Source organism: Boeremia exigua, assembly GCF_020726555.1.
Source record: "Boeremia exigua strain MPI-SDFR-AT-0100 chromosome Unknown C7974scaffold_8, whole genome shotgun sequence".
Lineage (NCBI taxonomy): Eukaryota > Fungi > Ascomycota > Dothideomycetes > Pleosporales > Didymellaceae > Boeremia > Boeremia exigua.
In genome coordinates this window covers 634992-655462 of record NW_025763525.1, presented here as the reverse complement: position 1 = coordinate 655462, position 20471 = coordinate 634992, and the positions used below count along the sequence as shown (strand labels likewise).

The 20471-nt window shown below is 56.0% G+C and overlaps 7 protein-coding genes across 7 annotated transcripts; 3 read left to right on the top strand and 4 right to left on the bottom strand.

Moving 5' to 3' along the window:
- Nucleotides 1-138: 138 nt before the first annotated feature.
- Nucleotides 139-6545, top strand: C7974DRAFT_473371 (glycosyl hydrolase family 88-domain-containing protein). The gene is made up of 7 exons (XM_046146560.1): nucleotides 139-2435; nucleotides 2486-4516; nucleotides 4566-4681; nucleotides 4781-4835; nucleotides 4897-5042; nucleotides 5084-6240; nucleotides 6296-6545. The coding sequence occupies exons 1-7, from the start codon at nucleotides 526-528 to the stop codon at nucleotides 6383-6385; spliced, it is 5505 nt and encodes a 1834-aa protein (XP_045995332.1). The 5' UTR covers nucleotides 139-525; the 3' UTR covers nucleotides 6386-6545.
- C7974DRAFT_213872 (major facilitator superfamily domain-containing protein) lies at nucleotides 6297-8640 on the bottom strand. Its single transcript, XM_046137020.1, has 4 exons — nucleotides 8363-8640; nucleotides 7976-8316; nucleotides 7511-7917; nucleotides 6297-7330 (listed from the first exon to the last, which is right to left on the bottom strand). The coding sequence occupies exons 1-4, from the start codon at nucleotides 8537-8539 to the stop codon at nucleotides 6792-6794; spliced, it is 1464 nt and encodes a 487-aa protein (XP_045995331.1). The 5' UTR covers nucleotides 8540-8640; the 3' UTR covers nucleotides 6297-6791.
- A 1172-nt stretch (nucleotides 8641-9812) lies between these two features.
- Nucleotides 9813-10592, bottom strand: C7974DRAFT_213861 (uncharacterized protein). Its single transcript, XM_046137019.1, has 2 exons — nucleotides 10189-10592; nucleotides 9813-10140 (listed from the first exon to the last, which is right to left on the bottom strand). The coding sequence occupies exons 1-2, from the start codon at nucleotides 10446-10448 to the stop codon at nucleotides 9888-9890; spliced, it is 513 nt and encodes a 170-aa protein (XP_045995330.1). The 5' UTR covers nucleotides 10449-10592; the 3' UTR covers nucleotides 9813-9887.
- A 1516-nt stretch (nucleotides 10593-12108) lies between these two features.
- On the bottom strand, nucleotides 12109-15930 carry C7974DRAFT_397415 (chitin synthase-domain-containing protein). The gene is made up of 5 exons (XM_046142191.1): nucleotides 15550-15930; nucleotides 15117-15298; nucleotides 14233-15069; nucleotides 12470-14182; nucleotides 12109-12416 (listed from the first exon to the last, which is right to left on the bottom strand). Exons 1-5 carry the CDS (start codon nucleotides 15569-15571, stop codon nucleotides 12402-12404), a joined length of 2769 nt encoding a protein of 922 aa, XP_045995329.1. The 5' UTR covers nucleotides 15572-15930; the 3' UTR covers nucleotides 12109-12401.
- A 494-nt stretch (nucleotides 15931-16424) lies between these two features.
- Nucleotides 16425-17431, top strand: C7974DRAFT_213806 (low molecular weight phosphotyrosine protein phosphatase). Its single transcript, XM_046137018.1, has 2 exons — nucleotides 16425-16709; nucleotides 16762-17431. Exons 1-2 carry the CDS (start codon nucleotides 16652-16654, stop codon nucleotides 17244-17246), a joined length of 543 nt encoding a protein of 180 aa, XP_045995328.1. The 5' UTR covers nucleotides 16425-16651; the 3' UTR covers nucleotides 17247-17431.
- Nucleotides 17382-18184, bottom strand: C7974DRAFT_425692 (uncharacterized protein; the record flags this gene model as incomplete). The annotated part of the gene is made up of 2 exons (XM_046144489.1): nucleotides 17975-18184; nucleotides 17382-17921 (listed from the first exon to the last, which is right to left on the bottom strand). Exons 1-2 carry the CDS (start codon nucleotides 18074-18076, stop codon nucleotides 17382-17384), a joined length of 642 nt encoding a protein of 213 aa, XP_045995327.1. The 5' UTR covers nucleotides 18077-18184.
- A 1-nt stretch (nucleotide 18185) lies between these two features.
- C7974DRAFT_425691 (high affinity nicotinic acid plasma membrane permease-like protein) lies at nucleotides 18186-20430 on the top strand. The gene is made up of 4 exons (XM_046144488.1): nucleotides 18186-18749; nucleotides 18805-19116; nucleotides 19164-19755; nucleotides 19802-20430. The coding sequence occupies exons 1-4, from the start codon at nucleotides 18619-18621 to the stop codon at nucleotides 20372-20374; spliced, it is 1608 nt and encodes a 535-aa protein (XP_045995326.1). The 5' UTR covers nucleotides 18186-18618; the 3' UTR covers nucleotides 20375-20430.
- The last annotated feature ends 41 nt before the right edge of the window (nucleotides 20431-20471 follow it).

The window sequence follows — 20471 nt, the reverse complement described above, 5'->3', positions numbered from 1 at the left end:
AACATGTGCATATGTAAGTGCATCAGAGGAGCCCCACTGTAGGGCGATAGCCTAGTCGCAAACCCCAAATCGGGTAAGCTGCGATCGCCCTTACCGATGCGGCCTGGAGCTACTGGATCCTTCCGCGAAGGATGCAGTGAGCGAGAAATGCTTGATGCTCCTGAGATCGGCTGTATCCTGTTGACATGTTACAAGGAAGCGTCCTTCCTGCTCCCATCGCACATTTTGTGTAGCTAAAATACCTCTACGTCAACGCACACTGATGCAAGGGTAGCATAGCACCTTTCCACCCAATCACCGCAGACAAAGGCACTATCGACGCTAAGGACTGGCCAGACGCGGTCAGCGAACATCATGTTCGAGCTAATGGAACTCCATCGTCAGTCATGGCGGGGATAGCGTGTCTAGCTATAGCGGCTCTGCTGCCGTTGTTTGCGACGCCACGCTGCTCACCAACGCGAGGGACTATGCGCTCTCCCTCCCCAGGACTTATCGACGCGTCGCTACTCTGTGCCGGGTGAGGCAATGGCCCAGGACAGCTCGACGATCGCCTCGCCGAATGGCGAGCAGCGCTACCACGATGCTATGACGAAGGAGCAGGCGCTGCAGATGAGCGCTGTCCGCACGCTGTCAGACTTCAAACGCGAAACGGTTCACGCCCAACTGGCCAACTCGAAGCTGCTTAGCTATCTCGACCTCGACGAACGCCCTTCCTTCGCCATACACGCCGGTACTACACCTACCTCAGACGGTCCCCTCGAATTGGTGTACAGTAATAAGGCACTCAAGAATGGAGAAGGTCTGCAGGCCAGAATTACAGGCGAGCAGACGGATAGTGGCATGTTCGTTGAAAGCGCTGCGCTGCATAATGCCTTCAAGAACTGGCTACTGGATGTTATAGATGAATGTGATATGTCACGGCGCGGCAATGCATATCTCTTCGAGGGCCATCTGTGGATGGCGGTCACAATGGATCGCTACAAGGTTGTTAGTGGTGTGGCAGCTAACATGCTGTGGTCTGATCCTGGCAACACGAAGCTTTGCCCAGCACTGGATCTCAAAGAGAGCGAAGAGCCTCAGTATCCACCACTAAGAGCAGACCTACCGTCTGTCAGGAGTGCCGACGTCAATACAGAGCTGAGACAAGATTCAATAGTTGGCCTGTATCCAGATCGCAGCAAACACGGGCCATATGATTACACATTCCAACCACCACCTATGGCCACCATAACAGAGCACATCAAATACTTCCGCGATACAGACTGGTCGCAGACACCGCTCGGAGACATGTCATCGTGGAGTTCCGAGTTGCGTTGTGTGATAAACATGACGCTCAACGACACCTATCCCGCCATCTTGTTCTGGGGCGAGGCAGCTATCATGATCTACAACGAAGCCTATGTCCAGCTTCTCGGCGTTCTGCATCCCTGCATGGGGAAAAGCGCTCGCACCCATGCAAGCAACTACTGGCCTACGTTCGTCCCTCTCATCGAACACATCAACGCAACGGGCACTTCTTTTCGAGAACACGATGTGCCGCTGTTCATCGATAGGCATGGGTTTCTGGAGGAGACATATTGGTCTTTTCAATTCACACCTGTCCTTGATAAAGACGGTCATATCACCAGCTACTACCATCACCTTTTTGAGACCACAAAACACCACCTACTTGAGCGTCGCGTGTCTAGCCTAGTGGAGCTCGGCAGCGTGACAGCACATGCTCGTTCGTTTCAGTCTTTCTGGGATCTGGCTCTGCAGACTTTGGCTATCAACGGCAAAGACGTACCTTTTGCCCTCTTGTATTCGACAGGGCACATGTCTGGCTCTGACATCAGCACTATCTCGTCTCCTGGCACCAGTGCCAGTAGGAATCTAGGAGCCTGTGAGCTCAGAGGTTGTATAGGTGTCGAGACCGGTCATCCGCTTGCACCGCCCACGATCAACTTTCAGGACAACTCCTTTGTGCTACACTCATACCTACTGGAGGCCGTCAGACTCGGAAAAGCCACGATTGTTCATTTGGCTGATCTGAACCTACCCGATTCTGTACTTGCCGACATTCAGTGGAAAGGTTACGGCGACGCGTGCCGGTCTTTGGTCATTTGTCCCATTATTCCCACCACGTGTGACAACGCGCAGGTGGAAGGTTTCGTGATACTCGGTATCAACCCCAGGCGGCCTTTCGACAGTAATTACCAGAAGTTCGTACATGTGATGTTACGTTTATTAGCTACAAGTCTGGCAAGCGTGGCACTGTTCGACTCCGAAGTCAGTCAAAAGGAGAAGGCCATCGAGAACGCAGCCAATTTACAGCAGCAGCTGCTCAACGAGATTGAAGCGAAAGAGAAGAAATTCCAGTCTTTTGCGGAGAGGTGTGACGTAGCTATATTCATCATGGACGCCATGGGCAGGTATACGTACAGGAACAGACGATGGTGAGGCTGGGCCCCGTGGCGGCGTCCTAAACACTTCTGACTCTTCGCAGGTATGAATTGTTTGAGGTTGCAGCTGATGCTGAAGACGCAATGCAAGCTTGGCTCAACATTGTCTTCCCAGAAGACCTTCCAAAATGTGAGGGGGTGTTTGGAAAATTAATAATGGAGAAGGTACCTGTCATATTCGAGCTCAGAACCAAGATGCTGTGGTCGCCGCCTCCGGAGCTTGAGCAGCCCGACTGCGGAGGCTCGCAGTATCATAAATGGATTCTCTGTTCCGCCTACCCTGAACTGGGTCCTAACGACGAACTACTCCAAGTAGTTGGCAGCGTGACCGACATTTCGAAGCAGAAATGGGCCGAGGGCATTCAGAGGAAACGCACCGACAGTGCGCTCGAAAGTAAAAAGCACCTGGAGCACTTCATCGATACGACTTCTCATGAGATGCGTAATCCACTTTCTGCTATCATGCAATGTGCTGATGGTATCCTTTCTTCCTACTCTTTCAGCGACGGCAACGTACCAAGCCCTAGGACGTATTTCGACTTACTTGACCAGACATTGGATGCAGCACAGACAATTGCGCAGTGCGCTCAGCACATGCGGCATATCGTTGATGATATATTGACGATCTCCAAACTCGACTCTGGCTTACTCGTAATCACACCGGTCGATACTCAGCCGGAAAGTATAGTCAAACACGCTGTCAAGATGTTTGATTCGGAGGCAAAAGCTGCGGACGTGGATCTTGTCTTCGTGGTCGATCAGTCTTATCGCGACCTAGAGATAGAGTGGATGTCGTTGGACCCAACTCGAGTTCTACAAATTCTCATCAATCTTCTCACCAACGCGATCAAATTCACACGTCTGGAAACTCAAAAGCGGCAAATCACGATCACCCTCGCGGCCAGCGTATCGGAGCCAGTATCTACTCCTGGAGGCATTCAGTTCATTCATACCAAGCTTGTATCAGACAACCATCACTTGGAGCAAGACTGGCAGCAGGGCACTACCCAGTTCGTCCAATTTTCTGTCAGTGACACAGGTCGTGGATTAACGCAAGAGCAAACAACTTCGCTTTTCAAGCGCTTCTCTCAAGCCTCTCCCCGCACACACGTACATTACGGTGGTTCCGGTCTGGGCTTATTCATATCAAGACGACTCACCGAGCTCCAGGGAGGCTCCATCGGTCTTCAAAGCGAGTACAAGAAAGGCAGTACGTTTTCTTTCTACATCAAGGCTCGGCGTGTCAAACCAGCTATGATCAGAAAAGGAAGCATGCCGGACGTGTTCCCAGAAGACATCAGACATCGCAGCCAGAAGTCATCACTGAGCCTCCCACATGATCCACCGCACATCATTCTCGAAGTCTCGCAAGAGGCTAGCCAATCCTGGCACCACACACAAACTACACCAGGGTATCTTCCTGCTCATGACCCGCCAACACCAGTAGAAGCGGGGCCACCGCGTCCAGCTACGGCTCCTGCTACCACATCGACAGCGGATGGCCTCGGTCTCCCGCCGCCCCTTGATCTTGCCGAATTGAAGCGCACCAAGAGCATCCCCGATACACTGCATGTCCTCGTCGTCGAAGACAATCTCGTCAACCAGAAGGTGCTAGCCAAGCAACTACGCAATCTTGGTTGCATAGTCTCGGTGGCCAACCACGGACGAGAGTCTCTGGACTTCCTGCCCAAAACTACCCGCTGGAACCACGACGTCTACCACGCGCGCTCCAAGTCGCGCCGCCCCTCCATTCACATCCCTTCTCTTGGTGATGCCTTGACTCTGCTCAGCGTGGGCGATAGCATAGACCCGCCCGTCGAGCTGTCTCTGATTCTTATGGATTGGGAAATGCCCATCATGAATGGTCTCACTGCTGTCACCAAGATCAGGGAATTGGAGCAAGACGGTCTACTGAACGGGCGTGTGCCGGTAATTGGCGTTACGGCCAATGTCAGACCGCAGCAGATCGAGACAGCGATACAGGCTGGCATGGACGATGTTGTAGGGAAGCCATTTAGGGTTGCAGAGTTGTTGGCGAGGATGAGAGGAATCGTCAAGGGGGTCGGGGAAACTGGGTGAGGCGGTTCGGGTGTCGTTGTTCCGTTGCCTAACCCACAGCTGTAGAGTTCCGGACATCATGTTTCTCGATATCGAATGCGGTGGTTTCAATCTACCGGATTCAATGAAACCAGGGTATCCGCGGAGAGTACTAGTCGGAGAGTCACGATCAAGACGTGTATGTACGATATTCGTTTCCCCGGACAAAGAGTAAACTGGCAGTGCACTCTTTATCACCATCTACATTAGCTGCAAGCATCCATGCAATAGACACTCTGCAGTTCATATAAGTACAGTGGGTCCAGAAGTCGGGGTATGGGGAGCCAAGACTACCAGGTATGTCCCAGACGCACCAATAGCAGCCGTCTTTGCAGGCCTATCTTTCTCGATTTGGTAGGTTGTATTCGAACGTTGCCAAGCTCCCGACTTGGCCGTCCCCAATCATCCTGCCATCAATCACCAACGAGGCTGTGATTTTCGGGCCGTTCCTTTTCTGGATCATTTCGGCAGCCATGGGCCATATTTTTCCGCTTCGGACAAATGGTACATTTGATTGAGAAACGGAAATGAGAGAATTGGTGGAGATTGTGTGCTTGACGCTGAGGCAGCAGAACAGCGTACAAAAGGCCGCATCCGCAGCGCAAGCAGCTCTTTGTTCAGCCGTCCTTACCGCAAGTTCAGTCCCCTCAAGATGAAGTACACTCTCCTCTACGCGACCGGGGCAACCGCAGCAGCGGTCGCAAACCCCACATACCTGGCCTGGACCGCCGACTCCCAGATCCGCCATGGCGTGCGCAAAACATTCGGCTACACCCAAGCCACTCTGTACGAAGGCATCGAAGCCTCCATCGCCCTGACCAAGAACCAAACGCTCGTAGACTGGTACCGCAGCCAGATCGACGACGTCGTAGTCCGAACCGACGGCTCCATCCCCAACTGGAACCTCACTCACTACTCCCTCGACGACTACCGAATCGGCAACAACCTGCTATGGTGGTACGACCGCACCGGCGACGCCAAATACAAAACCGCCGCCCAGACAATCCGCAACCAACTCAACCGCCACCCCCAGAACAAAGAGGGCGGCTTCTGGCACCGCAGCCCCATCTACAAGGACCAGATGTGGCTCGACGGCATCTTCATGGCCGACACCTTCTACGCCACGTGGACGAAGAAATTCGACAACGGCAACGCCACCGCCTGGAACCACATCGTCAAGCAATTCGACCTGATCGAGAAGTACACGCGCAACGCGACCACGGGCTTGCTCGTCCACGGCTACGACGAGAGCAAGGCGCGCGTCTGGGCCGACCCGGTCACGGGCGCCGCGCCCAACGTGTGGAGCCGCGCCGTGGGCTGGTACTTCATGAGCCTGCTGGAAGTGATCCCGCAGCTGCCGGCGGCGCACCCGGGCAAAGCGCGGCTGACGGGCTACTTCACTACCCTCGCGGCTGCGCTCAAGAAGACCCAGGACAAGGATGGCGGGTGGTGGCTCATCATGAACGAACCGTATCCGGGCAAGAAGGGGAACTACATCGAGAGCTCTGCGTCGGCGATGTTCACGTTCGGGTTGCTGAAGGGGATTCGCGAGGGGTTGCTCAAGGAGAGCGATTACTTTGCTGGCGCGAAGAAGGGGTATGAGTTGCTCACGAAGAAGTTTATTACTAAGAGGGCGGATGGGACGCTCGATTGGCAGGGCACGGTCGAGGTGGGGAGTCTGAACAGCAATGGTACTTTCGAGGTAAGTCGTGTTGTGGATACTGTGCGGTGGAGTTGGCGACTAACGTGTGCTGCAGTACTATATTAGCGTGCCGCTTGCGGTGAACGATTTGAAGGGCGTGGGGCCGTTTATGTTGGCGAGCTACGAGATCGAGACGTGGAAATAGATGGGGATGAGAGGGCCCGTCAAGACGGATCGGAGATTGCGCGGATCGCGATATCAAACACTACTGTGAATGCATATGATCGCTGCCACTCTCACGTGTGTGCAACGAATAGTGTCCAGCATTCCATACCGGCATGCATCAATGCAAGACTCAAATTCAATCTCACACATCCCTTTGTCACTAACCAACCATGGTGTTGCAGTAAACCGCGTCAGATTCTTGCAGATGATCAAATTAATTCCGCCGCCCCTGATGTCAGGCCTCAACCCCGAGCCGCTGAGGCAGGCAAGCCAAAAAGGCACCACGACTCACACTGATAGCGAGTCCTCGCTCGGAACAGTACATATTGCGCTTCCATCTCAAGCCACATGGGATGAAGCCCGACACCTGACACCCACGATCCCCCCTAGATCGTATACCTGAACCCAACCTGGCCCTCGATAGGATCCACCGTCTCGCCCCTCGCCAACTGCTCATCCGCCTTCTTATTCGTCTTCCAAAACAGCCAACTCGTCGCCGCCAGCACCGCGAGCGTGTAAAACTGCAGACCCGCACTGACCCACAGCCCAACGACATACTTGGGCGCATCCTGCTGCCTGAACACCGTACTCGCGAGGATGCCGCCGATTCCCCCGAAGCCGATCTGCAGAGCTGATGCAACGCTGCGCTTGGACTGCATGCGGATGTTGTTCGCCTGGTAGGTCAGGATGGCGGGGACGTTGCCCTGGCCGCCCATGATGCCCAGGAAGACGCCGAAGTAGCGGACGCCGTTGTTTTCGACGTAGGCGACGAGCATCAGGCCGACGAGGCAGATGACGGATTGGATGGCGATGATGGGCGCGCGCAGCTGGTATTTGTCGCCGATCCAGGCGAAGCCGAAGGCGGTGATCATGGCGGCGATGGCGGGGGGTGCGGAGAGCGCGTTGGCGACGCCAGCGCTGTAGCCTGGGTGGGGGGTTAGTGGATGCGTAAATTTGTAAAGGTGTAGATGTGTGAGGACATAAATTTGTGAGGGGTGAGGTTTGAAATGGGCAGGTTCAAACCTCATGGATGCTTCAAACCTCAGAAAAACAGAAAGTTTTAAACAAGAGAAATCATGCTGAATTCAAGAGAGAATAGACTTACCCATGCCCACAAGGATTACAGGAGTGAAATAGGCGAATGCGTATACGGGTACGGTTGTTGACATAAAAAGCGTGCAAAACGCCCACAACTTGTAGTCTCCAAGGTGTGTTGTCGCCTTCGCCCAGGTCAGGGGATCATTCTCGGAGTCGCCACGGTCCTCCTCGATCCTGCGGAGCACAAAGTTCGCCTCAGATTCGCTGAGAAAGCCCTGCTTGGCCGCCTTGTCCGGGAAGTCGAGGATCAGGAACCACGAGCAGATGGCGACGACGCACGTCAGGATGCCCTCGAGGATGAAGATCCACTGCCAGCCGCGGACGCCGCCGACGCCTTCCATCTGCATGATGCCGTAGGCCAGGATGTTGGCGATGCCGCCGATGCCGACGGCGACGAGGTAGAATCCACCTAGACTGTGCAATGTACATCAGTACTGGGATGAGAGGTCAGCAGGGGGTTGGGAGCACGAACCGTTTCTGCATCTCGCGTCGCTTGTACCAACATGTAATCAAGTACACACATCCAGGAAAGAAACCCGCCTCGAATAGACCGAGTAGCGCACGGCACGCAGTCAGCGCCTGCCAGCTCTTGACGAAGCCCTGGCCGATCATGACGGCGCCCCAGGACACGGCGATGAAGGCGAGCCAGTTCGCGCTGCCGACCTTGCGGAGCACGATGTTGGACGGCAACTCGAAGATGACATAGGTCGGGAAGAACATCACGAGCGCGGTGGTGTATCTGTCGCCGACGTTGAGGGCGAGGTCCGCGCCCATGCCTGCCACGCGGGCGTTGGCGATGTTGGTGCGGTCGATCTGGTCATGTGAGTGGAGTGCGAGGGACGTGATGTCGAAGGCTTACGAGGGAGATGGAGTACAGGGCGCCGAGGATGGGAAGCAGTCTCCAGTCGATCTTGCGGACTAGGCGCTTCTCCTCGATACCGTCGGTGTCGGTGTCATAGTGGGCTGGTGGAGTGTCGAACTTTTCCTGGTGGACCGTACCGGGTTTGTATTCATCGTCGCTGCTGCTGTTCGTCATGGTGACTGAAGGATGCCTCAAGCAGCTGAGGGGTGGACAAGAATCCGGAAGTGTTGACTGTCAATCTCGTGCATCGACCGGGGGACAGATCAAGGATTATAAGGTTGGGACATTGCATTTGGCCGCGGTAACTTTCATCAACTTGGCTTCCAAGCAGCATGGAAGCACTGCATGTGTCAGTAGTACCATCGGATTCTCACCCGTTAAAGGGTAGCGGGCTCAGCGTTTCTTGGTCTCGTATTGATGTGGACATGAGAGATCATGGAGATCGTGGGGTACCAAGCGAGATCCTTGCACGTGGTTCGTGTAGACCAAGGACCCGGACTCTTGGAGGTACAGCTCTTATTTGCAGCGCTCAGCTTAATCAAACCCACTTCCAAAGGACCGACTTCAGATAGGAGGTAAAGGCTTAAGTATGCACTGTGGTCATTTCTTGATGTACTCTTAACTGGCGGCCATGTTGATTTAAACTCCATCTTCGATCTGCTTCAAATGCGCGTCAGTTTCGTCCTTGATGTAGAGAAGCGTAAGTACAGACCAAGCAACCACGTCTTGGTCGACAGGAGAAGTTACCTAATCGAGCGATCACCACGAGGTCCGACACCTCGCGGATGGCTGCGGACACCCAGCCAAGCATGTCAAGAACGTTGGTAGCTGGCCAGCCCTCCAAGGGCTTTCACAGCCACAATTGATTTGCTCGCGGAGCACCCTTGCCGAATTCACTCTTGCGGCTCTTGGACGGCCGTTTCGAGGAAAGCGGAGCACGATCCGCTGGTCGTGGCGCCACGCGCCCAGTACCCATGTTGCGGGGTCGGCCTTGGTGCACTGTCTTTTTGTTCGCCGATGTGGAGGATCACCGTGCACGTTTGGGGTGCCGTCCGTTACGAACAACAAATGAAGCATGACCAGATGTCTTGTCTGGAGGTTCGCAGGGAACAGTACCCTGAGATCGAGATGTTGGAGTGGCTAGAAACGCTTGAACACTGGGAAATTGCCTCGGCACACACGAATCGTGTGGCTGTTGAACGCCTGCTGACGAGGTTGTTACGAGATCGTGACATCTCGTCCGTCTTGGATGTTGTTGTAGCGAACAAAAGAAAGTCGTGGCGCTGGATTGGGCCTGGCGCCACTGCTCTGCGAAGGCTCTTGCCAATGTTTGGTGGCAACACCACTGTAGCTAAACATGTGCGTTCGTAGAGATCATAGAGAAGGCAGTGTAGACAGCACGAATAGGACGAAGTTTAGATTCAGTCAGAGGGGACCAAGACTGTAAGACAGCTTTTATTTGCTCATGTACTATCTGTACCTTCCGGTTTTGAAACACTCGAACTGATAGCGAGCAGGAGTGTCATACCCCGATTTTCATCCCATCTTGATGGAAAGCATTGTTAGACCTGCAGTCGTGGCGGAGCAGTTGCACTGGACGGTGGTGTGGGCGCGAGCTGCACCATCTACCAACCTCCTCCTCCAGCACCAGTGTCCCAGGTAGCCTCACCTCCACCCGCGGCGGCGGTGTCGTCTCCAGCTCCCCAGTTACCAGTCGCTTCAACAGGACCACCTCCACCCATCGTATCGGCCTCAGCAATAGGAGCCTTGCAGCGCTATGAAAGGTTAGCTTGCGAATGAATGTACAATAAGAGGTTACTGACCTTGATGGTGTGACCGAACTCCTGGCAGTTCTGGCACTGGACCTTCGACCAGTCCTTTGGCTCAGGGCAGTCACGCGAAAAGTGACCCAGCTTCTCGCAGTTGCGGCAAGTGACAGTGTCGGGGTTACGAGGCTGGTCGCACTCCTTCGCAATGTGGTCTTCGGAGCCACAGTTGCGGCAAGTCCTAGGACCACGAGCCTCGACGTTGGGGCACTGTTGCTGTCAGTAGGAAGCATCAACGTGCTTGTGTGGAGAAACATACATCTCGAGAGAAGTGACCGGTCTCGTTGCACTTGCGGCACTCGACGCCTTCAGCTGAGCGGGGCTCGGGGCAATCCTTCGCGTTGTGACCCTCCTGCTTGCAGTTCTTGCAAGCATGCGGGTTGATGCGCTCCTTGGGACAGTCGCGAGCACGGTGGCCCACCTCGCTACAGTAGACGCACTGCACAGTTGGGGCCATGGAAACATGCTCGGGCTGCTCCTGCGTACAGTGCTGAGACTAGTTAGCAACAGTCTTACTCCGAAATGGAACCACCCACCTTTCTAATATGACCCAGCTCGTTGCAGTTGCTGCAGAGTGGAACACCGCGATCTTGAACGAACCCAGCAGAAGCCAGGCGCTCGAGATTCTGGGCAGCATCCTCAGGCCAGCCCTCCTTCATCTTCGCACGGCGAGGCTTATCCGAGAGCTGAACCGTAAGTACATACTCGCGCTCAGGGTTGCCGACCATGTCCACGATCGTCATGTTGACAGCGACTTCCTGCTTCTTGGCGATCAAGAAAATTGGCAGTCCATCGTCGCGGAGAGCAGCTTCAACACCGGGAAGGCTGAACTCCTCAGAAACGGAACGAGCGTAAGCCTTGAGACAGGTACGGAATGCGTCGAGATCCTTCTCTTTAGCTGCGTCGATGAGCTGGGTCCAAGCCTCTCCACTCTCAAGCTCAGGAACGCCAGTCCAGTCGACGATTCGGCGCTCCTTGCATTCGAGTGCCTTGTGACCCTCCTTGTCACAAAGCCTACACTTCATGGGGTTGGTTGGGCAGCTGCGAGCAGCATGGCCCTCAACACCGCAGAGGTTGCAGGTACCGGTGAACTCGGGCTTGTCAGGACACTCGCGGGCGTAGTGGCCAGTCTGGTTGCAGCTTCCAAAAGGTTAGCGAGATGCGAAAGGCTGACGCAAACACCCAGCAACCTTGATGACGCACACCGAGAGTGAGTAGGAAGACTTACATGCGACAGGTGTCACCGCCATCACCTACGCCAGCGCCAGCATCAGCATACTCACCACCTCCAGCGTCACCGCCCGAGGCACCACCGCCGGCCCAAGAGTCGCCGCCGCCAGTGGCAGTAGCTTCCCATGCGTCGCCGCCTAGACACGTCAGCAGAGTGCACACCGCGCAACAGGCAAAGACTTACCACCTGCTCCAGTGTCCCAGCTCATAGCTGCGTCGTGAGAGCGGACCGAAGGAGAAAACAGGTCTAGTAGTGTGCGTTGATCAGGCCTGGTGAGCGTGCAAAGTCAGCGTCGGTCAAGCTCCAAAAGTCAAACCCCAAACAGTCAAACGCCGGGTTCACTGTACGCGAGGTGTTTGGAAGGTGCGAGTGAGAAATCTTACGAATGCGATATGGACTCTGCGTCGTGAGGCAGCGAGAGACAGGCTCAAGCTGCTGTCGGTGTGTTGGTTGAGGGAGTGCAGTGCAATTGCGAGGCTTTGACTGCACCGGTGTCGTTCGCGCGAGGTGCTTGGCGCTACTGTTTATGTGCGCAAGCGCGTCAGAGCAATTTCCAGGCGCGTCTGTGCGGGGGAGGTGAAGGAGGAATCGACAGTGAGAGTGATCAATGCGAGCAGTACCAAACTATAGAGCAGCAGCACTGCATGAGTTCGACGTTTTGCAGATGAGCTGTAATTGAGAAGCGTTTGACGGAAGATGCGAGGCAAGTGAAGGAAGGCGGTGCACCATCGCAAGACTGAAGCAACAACAGCGACACAGGTATGAACAGGCATTGGAAATAAGATGGACAAATTCGTTGCCCTTGAATACAAGACAGCATGCTATCAAGGTATAATACTGGGAAAGAGTCATGAAGCTCATATGCAACAGATCAAAACGCCCCGTCACCGCCATGAATCGTAATGCCGCGCAGTAGCACTGTACTATACAAACCCGCGGATGCGCCAAACACCAGAGACATCGTTGTATGACTACGCGATCATACACCTCGGAACTGTTCACATCGTTAGTTGCAAGATCTCTGTAAAGTTTGTAGTGTTGACATACCATGCGCACAATCAGGAACCACACAGCGCCGATGAATCGGAACGCCGCAAGACCCGCGACACTCCACAACACGACTCCCAGGTAGATGTTAGCAACGCGGGTTTGGTGCGCGCTTTGCTGGTCTTCTGCAACTGTCACCTCTAAGCCGCCAGATTGCAGGACAACGGCTGTGAGACCCAGATTGCAGAACATCCAAAACAGAACGACACCGGATCGGAAACCCTTGTAGTAGTCTTCCTGGATGTCCTGAGCTGAATGAACCTTCTTCTCCTCTTTCCACTTCGTGCTGAAAGTCTGCAACTCCTTTTCGTACATGGTGTTTAGATCGGCATCGTCAGTCGGAGCTTGGATGTCGGCCTTTCCGTCAGCCTTGGTGGTGACTGAAGGTAGCTTCTCTGGCTTGTCGTCGCCCTTGGTTCCCCAGGTGATGTCGTGCGTATTACAGAAAGCGTATACGTTGAGAATGTTGATGTATGTCGGTGTCATCAGCAAATACTGAATGAAACATGTGAACATGTGCCAGGGATCCAGAAACAGGAACGAGACGATAAACCACATGACATATGTGGAAGCCAAGGAAACGATCAGGTTGAAGAAGATTGTGTCCTGGAAGACTTCCGAAAAGGTGATGCCACCTTTGGCTGTCTCCTGGACAGACTTGACCGTAATATAGATGGATGCAAACATGAGGTAAGTCATGATGATACACCAAAAGTAGACCATGGACATATACCACTTGTTCGATCCTTGCGGTCGATTGCCAAGAGACAGAATGAAACAAGTGATTAGTACCGCGATGTAGAGCCATTCGAATAGGACGAACAACACTTTACCAGCGGTACCGATATATGTAGCCACCGAGGCGGTGAGGATGTGGAAAACCAGGAAGAAATTGCCAAGGGCAAACCAAGCGAAGACCATACTGATGGTCTGGTAGAAGAACTCGACGAGGAACATAGTCTTGCGGATGACGGAGTGATCACTGCGGAAAATGTCGAAAGAGTGGGCCAGAGCGTAGACGGCAGCGAAGAAGGAACCATTCAGCCAGCGACGACGCTGACCGATGAATTCGGCCATAGTCGTAGGCACATCGGTCTCACCGTTGGCAGACTTGACGTACTGCAGGATCCAATGGCAATTCCTCTTGGACACGAGCTCGAAACAAAGAATACGATCTTCAGCAAGATACATGTTGGCCGTGAAGATGCCGGCGTTGGCACCGTGCATCTTCTCGCCGGCAAAGTATTTCTCCAGTGGTCCCTGCCCGGTCTTATCGTTCTGGAGAGCGATATAGCGATAGGCAGAGAAAGCACCGGGAAGCACACTGATGAAACCGAAGGCTGACTCCAGCGGCTTGTCCAGGATATTGCTCATCTTGTACTCAAAATTCTGGGTAGCAACAAGCGGGTTTAGGAGCTTCTTGCCATGTACAAGCATAGCCTTGATCTCACCGCAAGCGCCTGCGCACATGGGCTCGAGATCGAAAGCTTTCCATAGGTGGTAGATGGAGTCCTTTCCAGGCTTGGTTCCAGCATCGAGCAGGACACAGATGTTGGGGTCCAGAACGGCTCCGAACGCCTGGAAAAACCATCGATGGGAGTTGATCTTCTTCTGGTTCTTCTCCTTGAGACAGAACAGCATCTGCACAGGCGTATTGCCTTTCTTGACGCCTACAACGCCTTTCTTGATGTCGAGAGTCATTTGGGTGGTGTACTGTGGGTCTCGTTAGTCATCGTCCAGCACAGCCACATTCGTCCACGTACCTCGTAAATATGCGCCGTAACATCCTTGCCGTTGACTTGCTGCTTGGCGATGCCGTCTTGGTAGACACCAAGACCTGCGAGGACAGCTCTGGTTCGCGGGTTGATCTTCGCACGTCCGTCGCTGACGACGCAGACTACAATCTTTTTCCACGCGTCCTTGCCCCACGTCTTGCTGTTGGTTCGCGAGTTCATGTATTCGATGTTCTTGATGACGCCCATCATCGTTCGCGCGAAGAGCTCGTCTTCTTCGTTGTACATGGTCACGACAATGAACAGCTCCGTGTGGCGCGGCTTTGCAAACAGCTTCTGGCGCAGCGTGAAGCGCTCTGCGTCAAAGTCGCCAGGGTCGCATGTGGCGGCCGAGTAGCGCATATGCGTGAACTCGTCACGCTCGGGTGGCTGTGCATGTGGAACCTGGTTGAGCAGTCGCGGGGGGATCGGGCAATCAAGCACCAGGTTGCCCTTAAACAGCTGGACTTCCTTGACCGTCTTCCACCGCTTGATTGGCGCCGGGCTCGGCGCGTGCTGGATAGGCTCGTCGTCGAAGGGATTCTCGGGATCCCCGTGGTCGTCTAAATCATGCGGGTCGGGGCCATACGAATTCGCGCCTCCCAGCATCGGGCGACCATCCTGCCCATCCTGCCAGTAGTGGTCTGGCTGGGTGCCGTAGCCCTGGTGCGGGCTCTCGTCGTGCGGTGTGGGATCGTAGGGCTGGTTGTAGTAGGCGTCGTGGTGCGCCTGCGGGTTGAGCGAATAGTCACTGTCATGTCGTTGCGGGCGTGGGTCGTAGTCGTCGTGGTAGTTTCCGGCTGCGTACGGGATGTTCTCGACCGAGTACTGCAATTGTCAGTCCCGGCTCTGCACTGTCTACGCGAAACACGTACGCTGGGCTGGAGCGGCAGTCTGTCGCCGGAGGCCGCTGGATGCGTCATCTGCGGGCCCATGGGGATCTCGAGGGGCCCGGCTTGCGAGCCATAGTTGTCCTCGAGCTGGTAGCCCGCGAGCGGGTGGCCTGGAGAGGGCGTCCTCCCGGGGCGGCGTGGATCCATCTCGTAGTGGTCCTCGTCTGTAGGGCTCGATTAGCGACTGCCTCAGGCACGCAATGCTGAATGAGCGGCAGCGATAGCAAGCGATAGCAATATGCAGCGAGTGGGTGTGCGGGCAACGAGGAATGTGGAAGGAGCAGGTCCGGCGCAGAGCCGCGCTATGTATGTAGGACTTGGTTTCGAGGCAGCGACAGGGAGTCTGGGAAGGTTCCTGGGCGCAGGATGCGTGCGACGCAATCACAGGCTTAGCTGCCGCGCGTGGAGAACTCACCCAGTCGGTTGTAGCCAGCCATGGTGCTGGGAGGGTGCTGCTGCGCCTTCAATCAATTCGCGGATGCTGCGAACGCCGTCTCCACTGCCCAAACACGCGTCGATGGGATATCCAGCGAGTCAAACGTGACTTGTTGGTTGCTTATATGCGATGGTCGTATCGCGGCAGTGTGAAACCCGATGCGTTTGGCGGGGGCCTAGGGTGCACAGCAGCTGTTTACCTAGCAACGGGGTTGCGAGGACGATGCCGTATGACGCTGCTGCGGGTCCTGGGGGCAAGGTGCACGCGGGAAACAAGAATGCCCTTGCAGCTGGGGCTCCTCGCGAACAAATACTGGCGGTCAAAAGCAGCGTTCAGCCTGACCGCCAGCTGGCTCAGCATTTCTTTCTTGTGCATCCCAGCCAAGCCCAGCAAGCATCCCTGAAGTACATGTGGCGCTGCACATAGCCGCGCCCTGCTGACGGTCCCAATCTAATTCGAGCAACCTTGAAAGCATAAACGATCCACGCCGTTGCCTCGCGACCAACTTCTCCATCCTTGCCATGTGCCACAGCAGTGGCGAGCGCCTGACTAGCTGTCAGAAGTACTTGTGTCGCTATGCAGGAATTACTGAAGTTATAAAATAGACATCTGAGCGACCTGCACATTTTCGAGCTCTGCACAAGTGCGATCCTTGGATGCGGCTGAGCAGGAGCTGACCGACTGCGGCGTGTGTTCTGACCGCGTTCAGGCCCCTCAAGCGAACAACGCACCGAAGGAGATTAGCATCGCAAGTCGGACCAGGCGGCATTGCTTGCTGACAGCCTTGCGGGGTTGCAAAAGGCTGACGGTCCACTTGCACTTCCAATGACTCTGCATGCACATGCCTATTGTAGAACCGTACGGCCGTGGGCAGAGCCAGGACTGACAGTCAAACTGAACGTCCCACGCTGGATCTGAGAGATCTAACAGCGCCACTGCCTCTCGTATGTGCCTGTCGATCCTCGTCATTGGTCTTGGCACACCAGAGCCCCACCACCACTGCATCCTCCTCATGCTCGTCCAACAGTGACCTCCATCTCACCCAAATCTCACGTACCACACACCGCCCTCCACCTCCAACATGGGCTCCTCCGACCCGCAACCTGTGTCCGTCCTGTTCGTGTGCCTCGGCAACATCTGTCCGTGTGCCCCTTCCGCTCACACCCATAATCCATACTAATGATTCCCCAGGCCGCTCCACCATGGCCGAAGGCGTCTTCCAGTCCCTCGTCGCCGCCGCGCCGCCCTCCACCCGCTCCCTGGTCTCCACCATCGACTCCTGCGGCACCGGCGCCTATCACGTCGGCGACAGCCCGGACTCGCGCACCATGTCCACGCTGCGCGCCAACGGCATCAAGACCTACAAGCACGCGGCGCGCAAATTCGCCCCCAAGACTGATTTCTCGGACTTCGACTACATTCTCGCCATGGACGATAGTAATCTTGAAGACTTGATGGAGCTGCGCAGGAAAGCTGTGAAGGGGAAGGGCGAGGAGGGCGTCGGGCGAGTGATGCTGTTTGGGGAGTTTGGGGGCGAGGCGCGGAGGGGAGGGAGGGGCGAGGAGATCCAGGATCCGTATTATGGGGGGAACGATGGGTTCAAGGTGGCGTATGAGCAGGCTGTCAAGTTCTCGAAGGTGTTTCTGGAGAAGTTGGAGAAGGGCGAGTTGAGCTAGAGACGGGGCTGAAGAGATTGAGCGCTTTTGATACCCTTAGACCGAGCATGCGGACTCTAACAATGCATATACACATACTCCTACACGCCTCGCGCCATCCTTCATCCTTCCACCATCTCACACATTCCCCCCTCCTCACGCCTTCCCCTCCTCCCCCTTCGCCTCCTCCGCCCTCAACCGCTCAACAACCTTCCCCCACACAAACGCCGTAAGCCCCAACACCCCCTCCCTCGTCACGACCCTGTAACTCCCACTATCCTGCCAACTCCCCTGCACCACCTTCCCCTTACCATCCACCTCCAAACTCCCCAGGATATCCTCCGGCCACGCAATCCTGCCGAAATCAGGCGGATTCCGCGTATCAGACACATGGATCCAGCCCCCGACGCTCGCGCCGCCCGCGCCGCCCGCGCCGCTCGCGCTCCCGGACCCTGCGATGTTGAAGCCCCCCGGGGATGCGAAGACAGCGGCTTGTGCGGCGACGGCGGGGTCGGTGGGTGCGTGGGCTGCGAGCACGGAGGACAGGAGCGGGAGGAAGGCGGGGTTCGGGGTGAAGGACGAGGGGGTCACGGGGAGAGAGGTCGTGGTGCCGATTGCGAGGCGGGGGGTTGGGGGCGAGGTGGGGAGGTGCGAGAGGATGTGTTTTGTGGGGTCGAGGGGGTGGGGGTGGACGTACTGTGTTGTGTTAGCTTTGGGACGAAGAGAGACGATGGGGAGGGTAGGGGTACTATTTGCGGGTTCTGAGGCAGCGTGGAGAGGCCGCGGAGGTGCAGGCGCAGAGACTGGGGGCGCGAGGAGCGCGCTGTGCGGGTGAGGGTGGTGGACAGCATTGTGCTTGTATACTGTATACTGTCTACGAGCGTGATGCAACGCGGCCGTTGTTCTGTCGAGCGCAATGGCACAATTCAAAACTACCTTTCAAAGCTGGTGATGACGGCACCACACAAAAAACACCCAAGCTCCCTCCCCCCGCCGATCACCACCCAATCGCGACAGAGACGCCTACAGGGCCCTCGCCCCCGCCGAAGCGGCGCCCGAGAGCCTCCCGACGGCCAGCACAACCCCGAGGCACTCGGCACGCTCGTCTCAGTTTGCACCCGCATGACTCCCAGAAACCGCGGCGCGCAGCTCGCCCACCGCACAGCTTCCCAACGAGCCCCTAGCGCGCGGGCGTGCGCTGCGGGTAGAGCGCGCGGGCGAATCACACGCGCTGCGTGGCCGCGCCGGCCGCTATCGGTCTAGTAGCTGATACAACGACTACTCACACTCTTGGCGCTTTTAATCTGATCTTTTCGTCTTGGGATTTTGGGGCACTTCTTGACTCCTCCGCGTGCATTGAAAGGTGGTTAGGAAGGTGATTCCAGGTGAAGTAATGTCGTCGGCTATGGATAATGTCGCGCTGGATAAGCAGATCGAAGAGACGCGGGCGCCGAAGCGGGGAGACTTGCATGGCGATGTTGAGGTCGGGGATGTGGATGTTGCACGGGTGGAAAAAGTATACGCGTAAGTCACTCATCACTGCTCAGCAAGATACTACACAGAGTATTCACACCACCAGCAAACTCGATCGCCGCATCCTGCCTGCGTTCTGGGTGCTGTATTTCATGTGCTCGGCCATCCGGTCGAACATCGGACTGGCGCAGACGATGAATATCAAAGAGGGCCACGATCTCGCGTCGGAGCTCAACTTGACGCCCAAGCAGGTGTCGACCGGTCTGGCGCTGTTCTATGTGTGCTATGTGCTGTTCGATCTGCCGTCGAATCTGGTCATGTCTAGGGTCAGCCCGCATGCGTGGATGAGCAGGATCGTCATTTCGGTTGCGATCATTGGGATGTGCTTCACGGCGGTGAAAGCTGCGTGGAGCTTCTAGTACGTACTCTTATTTCGGGGTGGGACGTTCAGCTGACATGTTCCAGCCTGCTTCGTCTCCTGCTCGGTATCGTTATTGCAGGCATGTGGCCAGGCATGTCGTATTATCTTACGCTGTTTTACCCTCCATCACGGACGGGCAAGCGCATTGGACGCTACTTCACGGCCTCTCAAGTCTCTGCGGCTGTTGTCGGTCTAGTCTCAGCCGGATTCCAGAAGATGGACGGTATGGGCGGGCTCGTTGGCTTCCAGTGGATGTTCCTGCTGTACGGTGTGGTCGGATTCTTCATCGGCGTGTCACTTCTCTGGTGGCTGCCCGATCGCCCCTTGCCCCCGGGCGAGACCCGGGTGCGAACTGGTTTGGAGCGGTGGCTCCCTGCGAGCAAGCCTGCTCTAAGTGGCGAGGATGCCAGGATCCACTACGAAGACCTGACCAGAGTGTACAACCGCCGTCAGTGGGACATGAAGGACATCTGGCACATTCTGATCGACTGGAGGCTGTGGCCGTTGGTCATGATGTACTTTGGCGTGGTCGGTGTTGGCATTGGCACGCAGAACTACGCGTCAGTCATTATTCGCGGCATCAACCCGGGCCTCAGCGGCATCGACCTGAGTCTGCTCACCGCGCCCATCTGGATTGTGAGTAACTGCAGACAAGGACGGGCACATGAGCTAACAGTTGCAGATGGACTTGATCGCGATTTTGATCGTCACGCCACTGTCGGATCGCTTCCACCACCACCGGGCGCTGTTCTTCAGCGGCGCAGTCCTGATTCAGATCACCGGGCTGCTAGTCACGACGTTTGCGGGGGGGCTGAACTCATGGGCTCGCTACGGCGGGCTGCTGATGGTGGGCTTTGGACTGGGGCCTACGGTGCCCATCTGCATGGCCATGACCAACGAGATCTTCCAGGCGCGCCACGGCGAGGTGGGCGTGGCAGCAGCTAGCGCACTCGTGTCTGGATTGGGCAACCTGGGCAGCATCCTGACGACATATGCGCTGTACACGGGGTGGCCAGCCGACTCTGTGGGTGTGAACAAGTTCCGCAAGAGCAACCTGGTCATGATTGGCATTCTGTGTATGAGCATCCTGTCAGCGGCACTGATGGTGGTGTTGCTACGGGTGTTTGGCAACGGCAAGGGCAAGCAGATCAGCAGCGCCAGCTCGACCAGCGAGGGCGAGGCGGCGCAGCTGGACGGGGCGGCGCGGCGCGAAGTGCAGCAGCGAGGGCTGGGGCGGATGTTCTGCTTTAGGTGATGGGACGGATGTTCTGCTTTAGTGATGGCTGTGGGCGGTGGACCCTGTCGCGGAGGAGGCGGAGGTGGCGGAGGTGGCGGAGATGGCTCCAGGGGGC